Source organism: Anoplopoma fimbria, chromosome 8, assembly GCF_027596085.1.
Source record: "Anoplopoma fimbria isolate UVic2021 breed Golden Eagle Sablefish chromosome 8, Afim_UVic_2022, whole genome shotgun sequence".
NCBI lineage: Eukaryota > Metazoa > Chordata > Actinopteri > Perciformes > Anoplopomatidae > Anoplopoma > Anoplopoma fimbria.
In genome coordinates, this window is record NC_072456.1 from 16,274,738 (window position 1) to 16,291,538 (window position 16,801).

A 16,801-nucleotide genomic window follows, 5' to 3' on the forward strand; every position below is an offset into this window, starting at 1 on the left:
GACTGGAAAAAAAACAAAAAAAAAACACCAGTCAGTGATGAATGAAGAAAAAAAAAAAAGCTCCCAGACCCTGGAGACGCCGAGAAGACGCCCAACATGGGCACCCCCTGAAAACTCTCATTCACCCTTTCTATAAAAACTTGGAGCCTCTCTTCAGCTCTCTCAGCCAATCCCACACGGTCATACCACAACACACACAACACACACACACACGCACACACACACACACACCGAGAGAACAGATGAACAGTCACAAGCACCAGTGAGCAAGATCGGTAGACGACAACCATTGAGAGCAAGCGAGAGCACAGAGAGAGGATGGATGACTCAAATGCAGCTGGCTGCCATGCTTTCCACACATCCTCATTACTCACTATTCAGTCATCTCTGAGCTCTGTGGGGCCGCAGGCTCTAAAACCCGGTTGTTCAACCCTCACTTCCCACTCTGGAAGACTGAATGGCTGAGACACACATCCCCACATTTTCTCCAGGAACTGGTTAGCTTATTTAGAGCTGAAGACATTTATATCCCACAGACTTACAGTCAAACTTCTTAAGCTCTGATCTGTGGTCAGCCCTAAAAGCCTTTCTCTACAAAACCACTGCATTTACCCCCAAACGATGAGCATTTTCTTTCTTCTCCCCCTTCTTTATTGTGATTTACTTGCTCTGAAATACTTTACATGTTTCACTCCTGTACTTTATTATCGCTCACCATTAGCATAAGGCGAACTCTGAGATGAGGCCAGTTCTGCCAAGTGTTTTTTCTCTCTCTTTCACTTCCTCAATGTGGTATGAGAATATCTGACTTTACTGTAAACCAACAGGGTAAGCGACACCAAAATCGGAAAATACTAGAGCTGACTTCTGAGAAAAACTTTGAAGCACCATTGATGTCAAGAACGGTGTCCTTTTGAACAATTATTGCCAGAAAATTCAAACTAATTGAGGTTCTTAAAAACATATCAACCGCCCTGGTGTGCAGCATTCTGCAGTTTGAGGTAAAAAAAAAACAGCACACATATGTCAATATCACATGAAAAAAAAAAAGTGAGATTGCTAGAGGATGAGCTATCAGCTACAGGTGAACTTCAACACTAGTGGTGTTACAGACTATTGTTGATCCATGATCCCCACGGCACCCATGTGAACCGCGGATTAATTACACAGTTTAATGCTAACCATCACAGCGTGAAATAAAGATTTTCTGACGATCGTTATCTGCCAATATTCAGTCAAATATGCAATCAGGACATGGGCATTTATGCTTTTCTAGTCGCCGATCTCTGATGATGCTACAGTGTAACCAACTAATCCGTATTTAAATTGACAGATTGTGGCAGCACCGCTAAAGGCCAATGAACAAAGTCACACTATAGATGACTATAACAAAGTAAAAGGATAACATTTAGAATTGTTGACGGTTTACTGACTTCAGAGCAGATAAAAAAAAAAAAATATATATATATATATATATATATATATATATATACACACACACATATATATATGCCAATATGGATCATAAAAGATTGGCAATTAGTATCAATGGGAAAGAAAACGGGAACAGGGATCTATAAAAGTTATATTTGCTCCCTTCTTTTTTTTTTTTACTGCTGATCCGATCTGTGATCCAATCCATGCCTCTGATCCGTGACACTATCCGAACCGTGAGTGTTACAATCCGTTGCACCACTATTTAACACTGACATGATGCTGTTGTAGTATAAAAACAACTTGCAACAATGTTTTCATGGCGATCATTAGGGCTGCAACTAAACATTATTTTTTATCGTTTACTGTTATGTCTATAATTGGTCAGAAAATTTTGAAAAATGCCATCACATTTTCTGAAACATCAGGATGATGTCTCCAGATTGCTTGTGGCCAAAATTTCAAAAAAACCCAAGAAATTGAGTTGACTATCACATATGACAAGGAAACCCATAAACAAAACGTACATCTGAGACGCTAGAACTGGGGAATGTGTTTATGTTTACGCGTGAAAAAGGACTAATACAATAAACTGATTATATATTTTTGTTCAAATGTAACCAAAAAACCCTGACAGAGAATGCCAGGCAGACAAACAGCTGACAAACTCGCAAATAAAGCTGGCAAATTGGCCACATGTGTCCAAGACCATGCGCGCAACACCGTGGCTGCTAACTCTCCAATACGGACGAACTCGGGACTCGGCAGCTGTAATCCCAGCTGTCCTGCATGCGAGGTACTTATCTCGTCAGTCAACAGTTCATGCTCGGTTCAGGCTGTGTTTACAAAAGGTAGGCTAACTGCAGCCTCTAAAAGCATTCTCCCTTATTAATACTCACTTTAGAATATTGTTAGCAAACCACAAATTATGAGCTGTACTTTTCTCTTCTTTACTGATTGTTACCATGGAAATATGGATCTTAGTCTTGAAGCTAGCCTGGCTAACTTTTTATGCTTAGAATAAGTCTGTCTTTATTTTTGTGAAAATATATAATTTGCATTAAACTGATCTAATAGTATCATTTAGACAGGCTTAACACTTCAGACCAGTTGAAGAACTCCCATGTTCAATTTTGCTAACTTTAGGGAAATTTGACATTAAGCTTCTGAAAAAGAGCAGTCTAACCTGTTCTGTGCTGAGACCATATTGGGAAAAAACAACAAACACCAACAGTTTACACACTGTCCTAATTCCTGGAATAGCCTGCAACATGCTCTGCGGCTGATTCAATGGCCTGGCGTCCAGGACAAACTGAGTTAGTAATGGTAGGCCACCAGGAGCGCAGTTGTTTACTTGCTTTGGCAGGTCCACTCTAATTGGAAGTGATCCCCTGACCACGTCTTGCTGAGATAACAGGGCGGGTCCCGCTATGCTAACTTATTCAACCACTTTGTCTCACACCGCTGGCCTCTTCCATCTGATCTTTGAAACTTTATAAAATATATAACAAACCTGACGTGTTTTAATATCAAACATGATTCACTGTACAAACATTATTGTTGCTCTGCCTCGTTGCAGGAGAGGAGTGTTGTTTTTGTGGAACTGGAACAAATTAGGTGAAAACTCTTAATGAGCACCAAGAGGGTAGATCCAGGAGACATCATTAAAAACCACTCAGTAACCGCTCAGTTATTATGAATCTTTTTGAAAAATCCTGGGGATTGCTCAACACCAACTTTTCGCTCAAAGTCAAAAGCAAAGAGAATATAGTTTTGTGTATGGCATGAGGTTTCTCGTCTGATTAATGAAACTAGAAAAAGCCAATGATGCTAACTGGTAGCGAAGAAAAGCAGAGAGGGAGAGTGTTAAGACCTCGGTTAGGAACTGACTAAAAAAAAAACAAGAGCCAGAGAGACAGAACAGACACATTGGAGGGAGACAGACAGGAGGCAGGGCCAGTGGTCCAGCCCAAAACCAGAACTGGTGCAGACCCGTCTGCTCAGCCCGGGGCGTCCCACAATCACAGCTATTCAGGGATCCAGGAATGTATCCCCTGGAAGTTCAGGCAGGTCAGCTATCTGTGGAAAATAAGCTGCTCCCTTGTTTTCAGGCGCTGCGGAAAACAAACTACGACCCCCAACACACACTCACACACACATACACACACACGCCCCATCCCAAACAGGACCCTCCATCCCTCCTCCTTTGTGTGTAACTGTCAAACTGCCAAGAGATAAACTGGAAGGAGGTGCTACAGTACAAGAACTGAACGCGTGTATATTCAGACTTACGAAAACTTTTGACAAATTGCTGTCACTCAACTCAAGGCATTAAAAAAACTAGAGCCTTCATAGCTTAAACATTAAAGTCATGAGCAACAGTGGAGGTTTAAACTCTCTTCATCTTCCCAGCATTCAACACTAATGCTTGTTCAACTGAACAAAAGGCGACACTGCAAGTGTCTCTTAACAAAATGACTCTCCACCAGTCCAACCATTGTTTTCCAAACTGCAGGAGCCACTGCAGGAGCCCCAGTTGGTGCTGGGACGACTCACAATTTCCACCACACACACACACACACACACACACACACACACACACACACACACACACACACACACACACACACACACACACACACACACACACACACACACACACACACACACACACACACACACACACACACACACACACACACACACACACACACACACACACACACACACACACACACACACACACACACACACACACACACACACTTCGCAGCTGACCTTTCACAAAGCTTCCACTCAGATTACAACGTCATGTTGCATTCGTTGTTTGTGAGGAGAAATTAATCTTGTGGTTATTTGAGTTTCAACAGCACGGTGACTTCATAAGTTGGCTATCAGACTTGTCGAGGAGGTTCGTAAATTTGGCAGCTGGTTTACTTCCCTTTCTGTCGGACCAGGGTTTTTTTTTAGTTTAGTTTATTTTGGGGTGTTTGCTGATAGGAGAGGCAGTCTTTTGATCTGGCAGAAACAAGCTGAAGTTTATAAAACATTTCTTGGGACTAGATGGTGGTAGGTTTTAATCACCATACTTACCAGGAACAATGACCTTCCACTAGGCTCTTGAATTTCACACTCTACAATGGCCAAAAGTTTGACTGTGGCTTAACTAGGTCTCTCTCAAGTGTGAATGTGTAGGCTATAGATGCAGAAAGGTGAGTCAGGTTACCGTTTAAAAGTCTACAGGCGCCTCGGAAGATATTCACTTGCCCCAACATAAATACCATTTTTAGTCCTGGAAAAAAAGTCAAAGTTTTCCGGTAAGACTGAGACACTGGAACTGCCTGAAGAAAAAACAACAACCAACAGTGACAGGCTGTGAGAGTGAGAGTGAAGTGTGTGCAGGCCTCGAGCACACACTTCAGATGACAGAGGAAAAAATCTATTGAAAGCAAAACCGTGTAATAAGCAGGTGACGAAAGAGGGATTCTTAACACAATACAAATGATCTAGAAAAGTTAAATAATTGGGGTGCCCATAATCATCAATGAAATATCATTCATTGACCTTGTCAATCAGAGTAGTCAACTTGATTAAAGCAGTTATGCTCCTCCTCTAGATAACATGTTTTAGCATATACAGTAAATTGTTTACCAGAATTTACTTCAGACTACATTTTTCTTCGCTGTAGAATTAAGATACAACTGTTCTTCAGCTTGATAAATGTAATATGTGATGGATTTATTTGTCCCAGGAGTGGGCAGCTTAATCACTTAACATGACAGAGATGGAGATTTACGAGAAAGTTATGAGTTAGCGAGGCTTTTTAAATTACAACTAAAAGTGATCAACCAAAAAGTTTTGGCCATATCCAGTTTGGTGTTGACTCAACTTGCAGCCAGGCTGTTTAACATATCTTTCTGAAAAATGGTTACAGAGTGCGGCTGAAGCACCACTGGCTATGTAGCAATTTTGTTGCAAATCGGACGACACAAAAAACTGGACGGACTGGACTTAAAAATTGAGTCTGATTTACCGATAAAAGTTTATACTTGAAAGGTAACAGCCCTCTATGGGACCCTATTTCACACAGCTTTTTTTTTTTTTTTTTTTTTTTTTTAAACTTATGTGTAAGTGTGAGGTTTCAAGTCTCATGTACTTGAAACCTCGTGTAACAAAAAGTGGAAATGTGCAGAGAAAAAGAAGACTTAAACCCATTACAGGTCAGAAAGAAAGCAACACTTTCTTAATCTGATGTGTCAACGTGGACAGGCCTGACTAGAAATCCTCTGAGAGCCACAGCAGAAGGCAGACGTCGGCTGATTCAGTCTGGCCATGTCATCGCTGCCACAGACACAGACAGCTTACGTGCCTGCTATCAGTGCAACAGGTGTGTGTTTGTGCGCCGGTCTGTGTGTCCTCTCTACCTCCCTGCTAGTCCTGTCCTGCTGCCAGCATCACCATAGCGACACTGACAGCCACTGATGTCACTATTCTTTCTCACACACACACACACACACACACGCACACGATGTTCCTCTCATGAAATCAGTGACAACACAAACACACACTGTTTTTGCCCTCAGCACACAATCAATCCATGTGTAATGCTGCTGGGATAAAGTCTCTCAGTAAACAATGATAAGCTCTAGGAATAAGTAGACCATGAGTGATAAAAATTAGGCCCCAACCTCCTAAAACAGATGAACTGATAAACACTGGGGTATGAATAAAATTAATTCAGGATAGACAATGTACGTCTGCGTTGTGTGTGTAGGTGTGTGTGTGTGTTAGCTCTCATCTAGGTCATTCTTGGCTCAAACGTCACCTCTCCAACACTCCTCTGCTTTCTTGTAACGGCAAAGAGTGACAACACTTAGGCACAAGCTGTGTGATGGGCATCTGACAGACCCTAAAAATAACTACTGTGTTTACATTAGAAGGGTCCTGTAGGAGAGTGAAGTAGAGTTGGTATTTACTAGGTATAAAGTTGGGCGGCTGGGATCGCTGCCCAGCGAAAGTTTGCTAACCGTCTCTCCTCGACAGACAGGAGATTTGAAAAACGCCTACGTTTGGGGGAGTTATTTCCTTTAGCTACAAAACACAGCTACTGCGTGTGTTGTAACTATTCCAAATGCTTGTGAACGCCCCGTAAACACAAACAGTCTGTACAGTTGAATGGAGGCTTGAGGGAGGGTGATGTGGGTTTGTAAAGAGGCAAGTTACTCAGCATTGTTTTGTGGGTGGCATATTATTGACAAAGACAGAATAAATACAGAATATCCTGTCGCTGCCCGTTTCAATTGGCTCACTACAACTCGAAATAAGGGTTTTGTCTCATTGATCTTTCAGTACAATCAAACACTTTATAGTTAAAATGTGCTTAATTTTGGCACTGGGGAAGGGAGAGGCGTTCTCCCCGGCTTGGTGTATGACCACAGTGAAGAAGAATGCAACAAGGATGTTTAACATGAGGGCACACTTCTAGAGACACACTTACTACCTCCAACAAGTTATCAGTGCTGCTCCAGGTGAAGACTGTATCATATTTCGCTCACAGACTCAGGCAAAGTGATAAATACTATAATATTGCTTGATCGCCGACAGCTTAACAAAAAAGCGGTAAACAACATTTATGTGAGTGGGCTCTTTTCATAAAGGCATGTTTCTATTATACCCTCTTACCTGTCCTCATCCACATCCATGGTAATATGGATGCCAAACAGGCTGTTGACACCAGGAGTGGGCAGGTTAAGGCCCTGGCCGAAGAAAGGCCGTACACCATCTTTCCCTGGCACCACAATGGAACTGGGCTGAAGATGGGCATCGGACTTCTGCCTGCTATCTTCGGTCTGGTAACTGAAGACAGAGGGAAGGCCTGTTGATGCTCCTCCGTGGGCTCCTTGGTGCAGGATGAGTCCTCCTGTGCCGGGCGCCTGGTTTTGCACTCCTGGAGGGGTGCTGGTGGTACTGGGCACTGTGGCAGGTGCGTTCACACAGCTGTGGGATGTGTTGGAAAGTGCAGGGGCTGTGCCTAGCCCTCCTGAAGGCTGAGTCTGGCTCAAATGCTGCTGTTGGCCATTTCCTGGGAGGATGGGTGCCATGGCTGATGTATTTCCTACTTGCAGCAGGAGACCCTGGGCTGAGGCTGCCTCTCCGCCAAGCCCTTGGGCTCCTGGACCAGCGGCGGTGATTAGAGGCGATGGTACCTGGCTAGTTGGAAGCCCCACAGGGAGAGAAGACATGGGAAGGTTCTGAGTGCTTGAGACAAAGTGCTGCTGACTATAGTCCAGCTGACCAGTAGAGAGGCCAGTAGGATGAGTAGAATAGGCAAACTGCTGGGCCTGCGTGGCAGGAGGTATAACGGGAGTCTTCTGATGCATGGCACCATGGTGGACACCATTGAGGCTGTTGGAGAGGAAGGTCTGGGTAGCAACAGGCTGCATATTGACCTGGGCCTGTTGTGGTTGCTGTGATGCTGTAGTCATATACCCTGTGGGCTGGAAGGCACTTGCTACGCTCCCTGTCTGAGGAGCCAGGCTGTAGCCTTGCTGCAGAGGCTCAGAAGAGTGGGGATGGGCGGGGTGCACCACGGAGTAGCCACTGTCCGCGGTGTTCCCCAAAGTCTGTGCAGAAAAAGCACTGCTGGTGAACACAGGGTTACTGGTGGGCCCGAGCCCACTGTCCCGGTCTATACTGTGATCAAGGTTTACACTTGACTTTATGCTATCCACAGTTCTATTGACATTTGAATCGGAATCTCTCTCGTAGAACTCGGTGCATGTCCACCTGCCCCGTCTGAAGGGCTCCCCAGTGCCATGGTCAAGTTTAATGACCCTGAAACGGGAACTACAGCTGGTGCTCACGGGAGCTACACTGGTGGGGATAGTGGCGGCAGGGGCTGTATTGATGACTGACGGGTGGATGGCTGAGCTCGGGACAAAGGGTTGAGTCGTAGCTGGCACGGGCCCTCCTAAATGATGTGGGGTGGCACGACCAGTGCCTGTGCTTTGATAAGAGAGTCCCCCGTTCACAGGGGCGCTGGTGGGCGGCGGACCCTCCTGAGGCTCCCCGACGTTGCTTAACGTTTCCTCGGATGAACTCATCTCACACACCCCGAGGTCGGCCCGAGAGACGTCAAATATCTCCGACGAGCCGTCCTCCGTCCGGGACTCGTCCGGGTCGTCGAGGCTCTCGGTGTCGTCGGCGATGCTGCTGGCCGCCACCTGAGCCTGCGTGACACTCGTGATCTGGAAACAACTTTTCTTCTTCGCCGGCATTTTCGACATGTTTGACCAGCACCTGCGTTAAAGTCCGTCTTCTTCCAGATCAAACAAAGTGTTTGGACTGATACAAGTCCTGCGAGGTGAATTCACAGCTGAGGGATGTGACACAGACACGTATAATCACAGGACATTTCCATTCCGTACCCTCTTCCTCCTCTCTTGTTTGGAGAAAAGTGTCACAACCGAAGCGAGGCTCCCCCCAAAAAAACTCCGTGATGTCCGGTCCCAGCACGCGGGTGACTGATGCTCCTATGACGGCCTCTCCGACACCCGCTCGGCCTTCCTTGTGTCCCGACAGCGGAGTTGCAAACAGGCCGATGTTGTCAAAGTTCTCGTTCGGCAGCTGCCACCGGTACTTTAGTCTGAGGCGGGCCCACTATATGTATTCACCACCGACTAGCTAAGTTAGCTGTCGTTAGCTTACTCCCCCCTCTCCTATACCAGCATGTGAGAAATCATGATGTAAACAAATCCATTGGCTTTCCGAAAAAAAGAGTATATAATCAAGCGGGAGGCGGAGAAAACGTCTCAAAGTCAGTGAAGTTTTGCCTCTCGTCGGGTGGACAACTCACTTTTGGCAGCTGCTCCTAGCAGCTAGCTGACAGATAACCACTTTACCACAGCGGCAGAAAGCTAACGCGTAGCTAACTCCTGCCTGCCGCTCTCCTTACTCAACCACTCGACAAGATGGCAAGAGCGAAGTGCATTCTGGGTATTGAGGTCAAACTAGTTTTCTGTTTCCTACATTTCTTTTTTTTTTTTTTTTTTTTTTTTTTTTTTTTTTTTTTAAATCAACAACGCCACAGACTTGTATTTTGTACATTATTATTCATTATTTCTTTTCGGCTATATTTCATTTTAAAATAGCTTAGTAAGTTTTATAAATGGTTTGTGAACTATTTTCTTTCGCTGACGTCACTTCCGGTTAAGGTCTCACACTGTAGAAGCAGGAAAGAGTTCGCCAGCAGTCGGCAGATGTTAGTTAATGGGCGATGGAGGGTTTATCATTTTGAGATGAAACAATCGGATAACCTCATGAATAACATACAACGTTTAACAAGTATACATGTGTATTTACTGTTGCTTATAGTACAGCCATCATCTGAAACAAATCATATTTAAACGGACCGTAAATCTGATATCCCCTTACAGAAGCAGCTGTCGGTTTTTGGAAACGATCTCTAAAGTCTGACTCATTTATTCAGACTTCAATCGACTGAGTCATGATCCTGTTGCTTACTTGGCATCATTTAGCTTAACAAAAGTGCCATTCATAAATGCAGTCTCTACTAAAAAAGTGGAAAAGCCTACAGACTTTGTATGTATCTGTTAAAATAATATTAGTGTGTATACTATCATTTTGGTCCCTGTGCACATGTATATATTTCACCCAAAACATGCACCTTAAAGACACTCAAGAACAAAGATAGTAATTAAAAGGAACAAATATAAATGATAAGAAACTGAACTGAGAAAGAAACTGAACTAAACTAAAACTAACATCATATGAAATAGAGGAAATAATATCACATTGACGTTGCTGGAAGGAAATTGTGATTGTTAGACACCAGCACACCTTGCCCTATCAGTGTAGAGATGGTCTGAAAAGGCTGATATACATAAACAATAAAACCATTGTTCACATTTAAATTCAGTATTTTTCCTGCCAAAGTAATAATCTACTTTATATATTATTACAGAAAACACTAGTTCAGCAAATTGCCATATCAAACCAGTTAGTAATATAGACCGAATTTCTTTTTCTGGTTGCCAGTGTACATTTTCAGTCATGTCCAGGAAGCAGGAAACGCCTCATACACATGGCCCATGACTATGGTGACCCCTAAGGGTAAAGCAAAAAACAAAACACATTCAACAACAACTGGAATACACTCCTGTCTACATTTGCAGCATTCATTAATAATACAGTTTTCCTTCTTGCATGTGTAAGGTCATAAGAGTCCAATGTAAATGACAGAGATATTAAATATGTTCCTAAGAAACAAAATTGTTCTTGAGAAACAGTTATGATCTACAGTTTCCTCCTAGCTACACCCCTTTATCTGTTTTGACTTTGTTCGAAGACTGAAGCTGTGTAATTGCTGTACCTTCCTTCAATTGAATTTATTCAGGTGACATTTGACCCCTGGTCTTGCTTTGGAAGGATAAAAAAAGATTTACCATCACACTATAATTGTGTTTTACCATCAGATTCTTAAGGAGCGGTTATCAACTAGTAAAACTGAGGCCCGAACTGCAGCACACACACTAAAGCAGGACAGAACTATTCACATTTTGGAAAGAAATTACAGATATTTGAAATAGTTAAGGAGGTTGGGGCCTATAAAACACCTCTTATTAGGGGATTGTAATGCATCCTTAAAACACTGCCCAGGTTATTTCAAAATTCTCACCTTTTTTAAATTGTATGACCAATATGACTCATATGTGACTTTGACAGCTTTCGTAACATGTATTGTGTGAATGACGCACAAGGGTTTAAATTATTTGGACTCGCCCGCATCAGTAAAACTGATTAAACCTTTTGGTAAGAGGATATTTCTAAGAAAAATCTTAATTTTAGTCGCTTAAGTAACTTGTTTACCTTATTTCACCCACACTATATGAATTACTTTATTCCCTGATGGTGACTCATTAGCAATGAACTGATGACAGAGGTTATGCTTCAATAAGGACCATTGAAGGCTTGTGATAGACAGTAGGATAGTTTATCACAAGATCAACTCATGACACAAAGAAAAATAAATGAGTCATGATGTTGGCCTATGTTTTTAGTGACGTCAGGTCTGATCATGGTCAACAAGTTGTTTTCCCTTTAATTGCATTGTATAAAAAGTGTTGCTGGAGGAATAGTTTTTGATCAGCTATTTTCTGATGATCCACAAAACAAGTGATTTCCTTTCAGCTCTTGTTCATTACTTATAAAGGTGAAAAATAAAATATATTTGTTTGTACTTTCTCAAGAACTGCGACTCTTACTGTACTTTAATCCCTATAAGCATATTCATACAGATTAACATAACATGCAAAACATTCCTTCCTTACACCCAAAATACAGAACTGCAGTTGTGGACAATGGCAGTAAAAAAATAGATATGTATATGAAGGAAAGTGTGAATGTTAGGTTTTGTTTATTGCTCAAGGACACACTCAAACGTGTTACCTCTCTACCTCATCTCATAAACCAATGGTTCATCTTCCCATTCCGTCTGTCTTTATTTACTGCAGTCTTATTGCTCCTTAAAAAACGCAAACTGTGTAGGAAATGGCAGTACAACTAACTGTAGTGTTTTCATCAACTTTATTACACGGTTGATAAACTGAGAGGTTGAAAAAAGCTTTGCAATATTATTCCCCTGATACGACTGACTAATCATTGAATTACACAGTTACATAATGTCCGGTTGCCGACTCACAAGGTCTGTCTGATGAAAACAATTTCATGCAGTCCTTAGATAAGACAGAGGAGAAGGAAAACAACCCAATCTAGATGTGGGTTGACATAGTAATAAAATACACAATTTCATTTGTATTCCTGCCGCGTTTCATAAGGGATGGAAAACAAATAAAATGTCAAAAGATTTATTGCGGAAAAAATAGAAGTAATATTACTTGTTTGGAAAGCTAGGGGCTCTTTTGACTGTGGCTTTATGGTTGAAAGCAGTTAACTATCAGTTTGTATCTTTACTTTAAAAAAGTACCACAGTGTGAAAAAGCTACTTAATTACAGCAGGCTTTAAATAAGCGTGAAACATTACTTCTTTCTCCTCTCCTATGGACCTGGATATAACTCCTTCTGAAAACAATGTTGCAACATCAGCTCCATCGAGACCTCTAAACTTAGACGCCCTTCTTTAGTAGCGGGCTGTGCGTGGGCTTTCTGAGCCCCAGCCAAAGTGTTTGTGTAGCTGGTTGTGTTTATTTGCTCTGGTCTGAGGGCGAAGACTAACAGGCTGTGCTGCGGCGCGTCACAGTCCAGCATGCTGGGTCCACTTTCAGTGTACCACCGCGGTAACAAGACAGGCGTTGTACCGCTGTATTTTGGGGCCCAGGGTCCTGGCCAGCGGTCACTCTCAGCAGCCCAACCTGGAAGACCTCTGGCCTTTGGCAAAGCAGCGTTGGGCCTGAGAGTGCACGATCAACAAACAAACTGACCAAACATCACTCAGCACTTGCTAAAATAAGGGGTTCCCCAGAGAAAAAGGGCACAAGGGGTTGCTTCAGGGCAGCTTGACCAGCCTGAAACCAAATAATGAAATATGCACGTGAATCCTTTTCCAGAGAAGCACACTTTGGCTTGTTAGTCTTGACCTGAACCATTTATATCCCTGTGTCTGACTGCTAATAACAGTAAGTGTTAAAATAAAGTTAAACTACCGTCATGTGTGTGTGTTTCAAGGTGGAGCTATTCTTCCACATAATCCTCCTTTTAGCTCCAGATATTCATGTCTCACAGAACAAGCTTCAAGTTAAAGTCTTGTGTAGTTTTTGGAGATCAATGGGTGTATTTGTTCGGTTGAGCTTTGCATGTTCCTCCTGTTATTTTTCACTACCTCATGAATTCCTTCAGAATAAGCCTATTGGGGATTCAAACTTCAGTTATTACACAATATCCTGAGATTACATAAACCTGTATGAGTAATGTACAGTAATGTGCAGTATCTGTCTGTATGGTAGATTGGAGAAGAAAGAGCCTCCAAAGACTGGTGCAACACAGACATGACAATATTCTGACGCTTAGCAACTTTGACGTGTGTAAAATCAATGAATAACCACATTTATTTAACAGATAATATCTAAAAAAAACAAAGCATGGAAAATCAGTAATCAGTGATGTCATCATGTAACAAACAAAGCAGCAGGCGTGTCAGCCAAAGAAGAGAATTTGATGGAACCACACCAGGTTTCAGGTGTGGCTCATCAGCTGATGACCAACATCCCGTAGGACAGAAAAGAGCCAGCGAACTGGACAACGTAATATAGCTATAGGGTATTACAATGTTATAAGACGCGTGTATATTAACTGACAGATACTCACAGAGGAACACAAGACCACCAAATAAATCTTATTTCCCTTTGGGCCATTTGTCCCAAAAGTTGCAACTACCAGTGAATAAACCTACGTCAACAGGCAAGTCAGATAAATGAGAAGTCATGATTGTGCTATCAAGATGTGAATCATTTCTAATATAGCTTCTTGTGTAATATTTATTCCTCCTAAGTGCCCTTCAAAGACAAAAACAGTTTCACACACTTAACTTCATTAAATTACGAGAAAGATTATGAGAAACTAGGGAAAGGAAAAGGAGAGGAGCTGTTGAAAGTAGAAAAGTACAAGCGAAATGGCACAAAGAACAGAGAAATGGCTTGTGCAGCTACTCTAGAGTTTGATGCTTTTCCTCAGACAGAGGGTTTTAAATAGCTGCAGATCAAAGTACATTGGAAGCTGAAATGGTCCACAATACAGGCCCAACATCTTATAATGAGAGCTGTACAATTACAATGTGTTTAAATTCCCTAATCTGCAAAAATCACAAGCTAACAAAAAACAAGGAGTACAAAGTTCAGGGTTTTGGAGTCTTAAAATCCTTACAACGCAAGAAATTATGCCAATTACCATGAAAAAGGGAGAAAATAAGCACAGAGAAGGTGAAACAACATTCCTGGTGGAACAGTTTTTGAGCTGTAATCCCCAATGAGACAAGTTCTGATTGATTGTTTAAAACTGCCACTACAGACAAAAACAAATAGAAATATCCCCCAATTTAAGCACTTGGCCTAAAAGATTAACTCTCTTCAGACAGTTTGAGGGACATCAAGTGAGTGTTTGTGTGTGAGAGAGAAAAAGAGACAGTGACTCATAGATCTGGGTGCTTGTTTTCAAGCATAGAAACAATAATGTTTGCTCTCACACCCACATATAACAGAAAGTGTGTATCTTCACAGGAATGTTAGCCAAAGTGAATATGAACAAAGAAATCTAAAATCCTCTTGAACTGGTTACTCTTTGAATTTCTGGCTATTTTTGTTGAAACTAAGTGATGCAGGTGCCTGGACAGGGAGAGATTATAAAGAGGCACTTGTGAGGAAAAGGAGAGATGTTTTCAGTGGAAAATGTGCAGTTGTTTACTCCCACTCTGCCTCCATGCTCATGGTTAGATGGTTATCCTGATCATTCAGCAGAATTATATTTGGCTTGACTTGTTTTGACAGAAAGATCCTGTTCCCAGGAAATAATTTGCATCGCTGTCTCTTTGTGTCTTTATTTGAATAATCAAGTAATTGTTAAAAAGACTTACAATACATATATTTGTATGTGTTTGCTGTGTATATGTGTGTTTGAAATCACTTTGTTTTCATACTTATTGGTCTCCAGGTTTAGGTGGCTCAAGTCGTATGACTGGTAAAGGTCAAAAGGTGAAACTTAATAACTACACTGAGAGTAGAAACTTTAACTAATCTAATTCTTTCCCCCGAAGCATACATTTCTCAGAACTCAGCATTTGCACTGTTTATGATGGACATATAATTTAGGATTGCAGCTGGAGGTGGCACCAGGATGACATGAACCAGGTTACTAAGAAAGGCTTTAAAAAATCAGAGCAGGAGCTACAGATCCGTTAATCAGATCTATAAGCTGGAATTCCTCCATTTCCTCTTAAGTGAATGTTATGTCATGCAAAGCCAATAATTCAAGCTCTGATCTCACTGTAACTCGTCTTTGTCTAAGGACCCCAGAAAACACTGTAATGAAGTTACAATCACTCATTCATAAGCAGATAAAACAATCATCTTTTATGTTGTTTAAGTCTGAAGTAATCAAATTCAACACTGGAGGATGTGTTATGTGACTTGAATCATCTGTTTATAACAAAAAAATGATTGTATTGTCAATTAATCTACCAGTTACATTTTCATTGATTCAATTTATTAACACAAAAATGCCAAAAATAGGAAAGAATGCCCAATCAGAAGTTAAAGGAGCCTGACCTTTGTTTTAAACTGGTTTGCTCAATGTGACGGACCAATATTCAATGAATATGACACAAAACAGGATTAATGTTCAAACATTTCATTCTTGAACTTTTTGCCATGGTAAGGGCATGGCTCGAAAGATGGCAATGTCAGTCGCTCAACCACTTTTGTTCAAAGAAAAGGCCTACTGTTTTTCTCTGAATAAAATTTGAATGAGGGAATTTGATGAGTGAGACTACACACAATGTTGTTTTCAATACATGATTCAGTAGATACATTTTAATTTTAATTGAAAAAAGTCAAATTAACTTTCTGGTCTATTGGAGCTGGTTCTCTAAAAAAAAGTAATTTTGCTGGCACTATTCTTCCTCATTTGTGCAGCAGCAGATTGTCGTGTAATTTCTCTCAGAGTTAAATTATTTTTAATTGTCTTCAATACTTTTCACTGATTTAATTCACAAGCAGCCATAGTAACAATGTTTGTGAAATAGGCTGGATAGAAAAGTTTAAATTCAAGCTTATGTCACGCCACCTTGATCAACTGCTCATAAAAGTGCATTTTCAGAAAAGTGGGTCATCACCACCCAGTGACTCAGAGTTTTGCCTTGAGCAAAATGCACATGATGTCTTTGCATGCTAGATTTCAAAGGGAGATATATGTAGACTTACGCCATCGCCCTGCAGCAGTAGCGTTCAACAGCATTGAAGGAGAAAGAAGTATGGAGAGCTGAGAGCAAATACTTGAGCTTAAAGGTTAATCTGTGACTTTTGAATGACTGCATGATGATTTAATAAAGTACACCTTAATAATGAATGAAAATACTTTTCCCCAATATGACCGCATTATGATGCAGCACAGATCTAAATGAAATCTATGTCAAAATTCCATCCTTGCACTTGTTATCTAGTTGTTCTTTACTGCTCCCCTTGTTCCCTCTATTATAAGTTTAACTCCCTCCAATGAGAGGTGAGATTCGAAGTGTCCAAACGACACTGGAGATGAACAAACGGGACAAGTACTTTAGGTCCATGTGGTCAGTGTGCAGAGGGAGACGGACTGGGTTTGAGTATTTTTAACTGAAATGCTG

The 16,801-nt window shown here is 41.6% G+C and overlaps 1 protein-coding gene across 1 annotated transcript in view; it reads right to left on the reverse strand.

The window, feature by feature from the left end:
- tsc22d2 (TSC22 domain family 2) overlaps positions 1-9,413 on the reverse strand; it is a 33,303-nt gene extending 23,890 nt beyond the window's left edge. Inside the window, exon 1 of the mRNA XM_054603081.1 lies at positions 7,117-9,413. Within this exon, the coding sequence (XP_054459056.1) occupies positions 7,117-8,720 (1,604 nt within the window). The 5' untranslated portion in view covers positions 8,721-9,413. The remainder of the gene's footprint in view (positions 1-7,116) is intronic.
- Between the last annotated feature and the right edge of the window lie 7,388 nt (positions 9,414-16,801).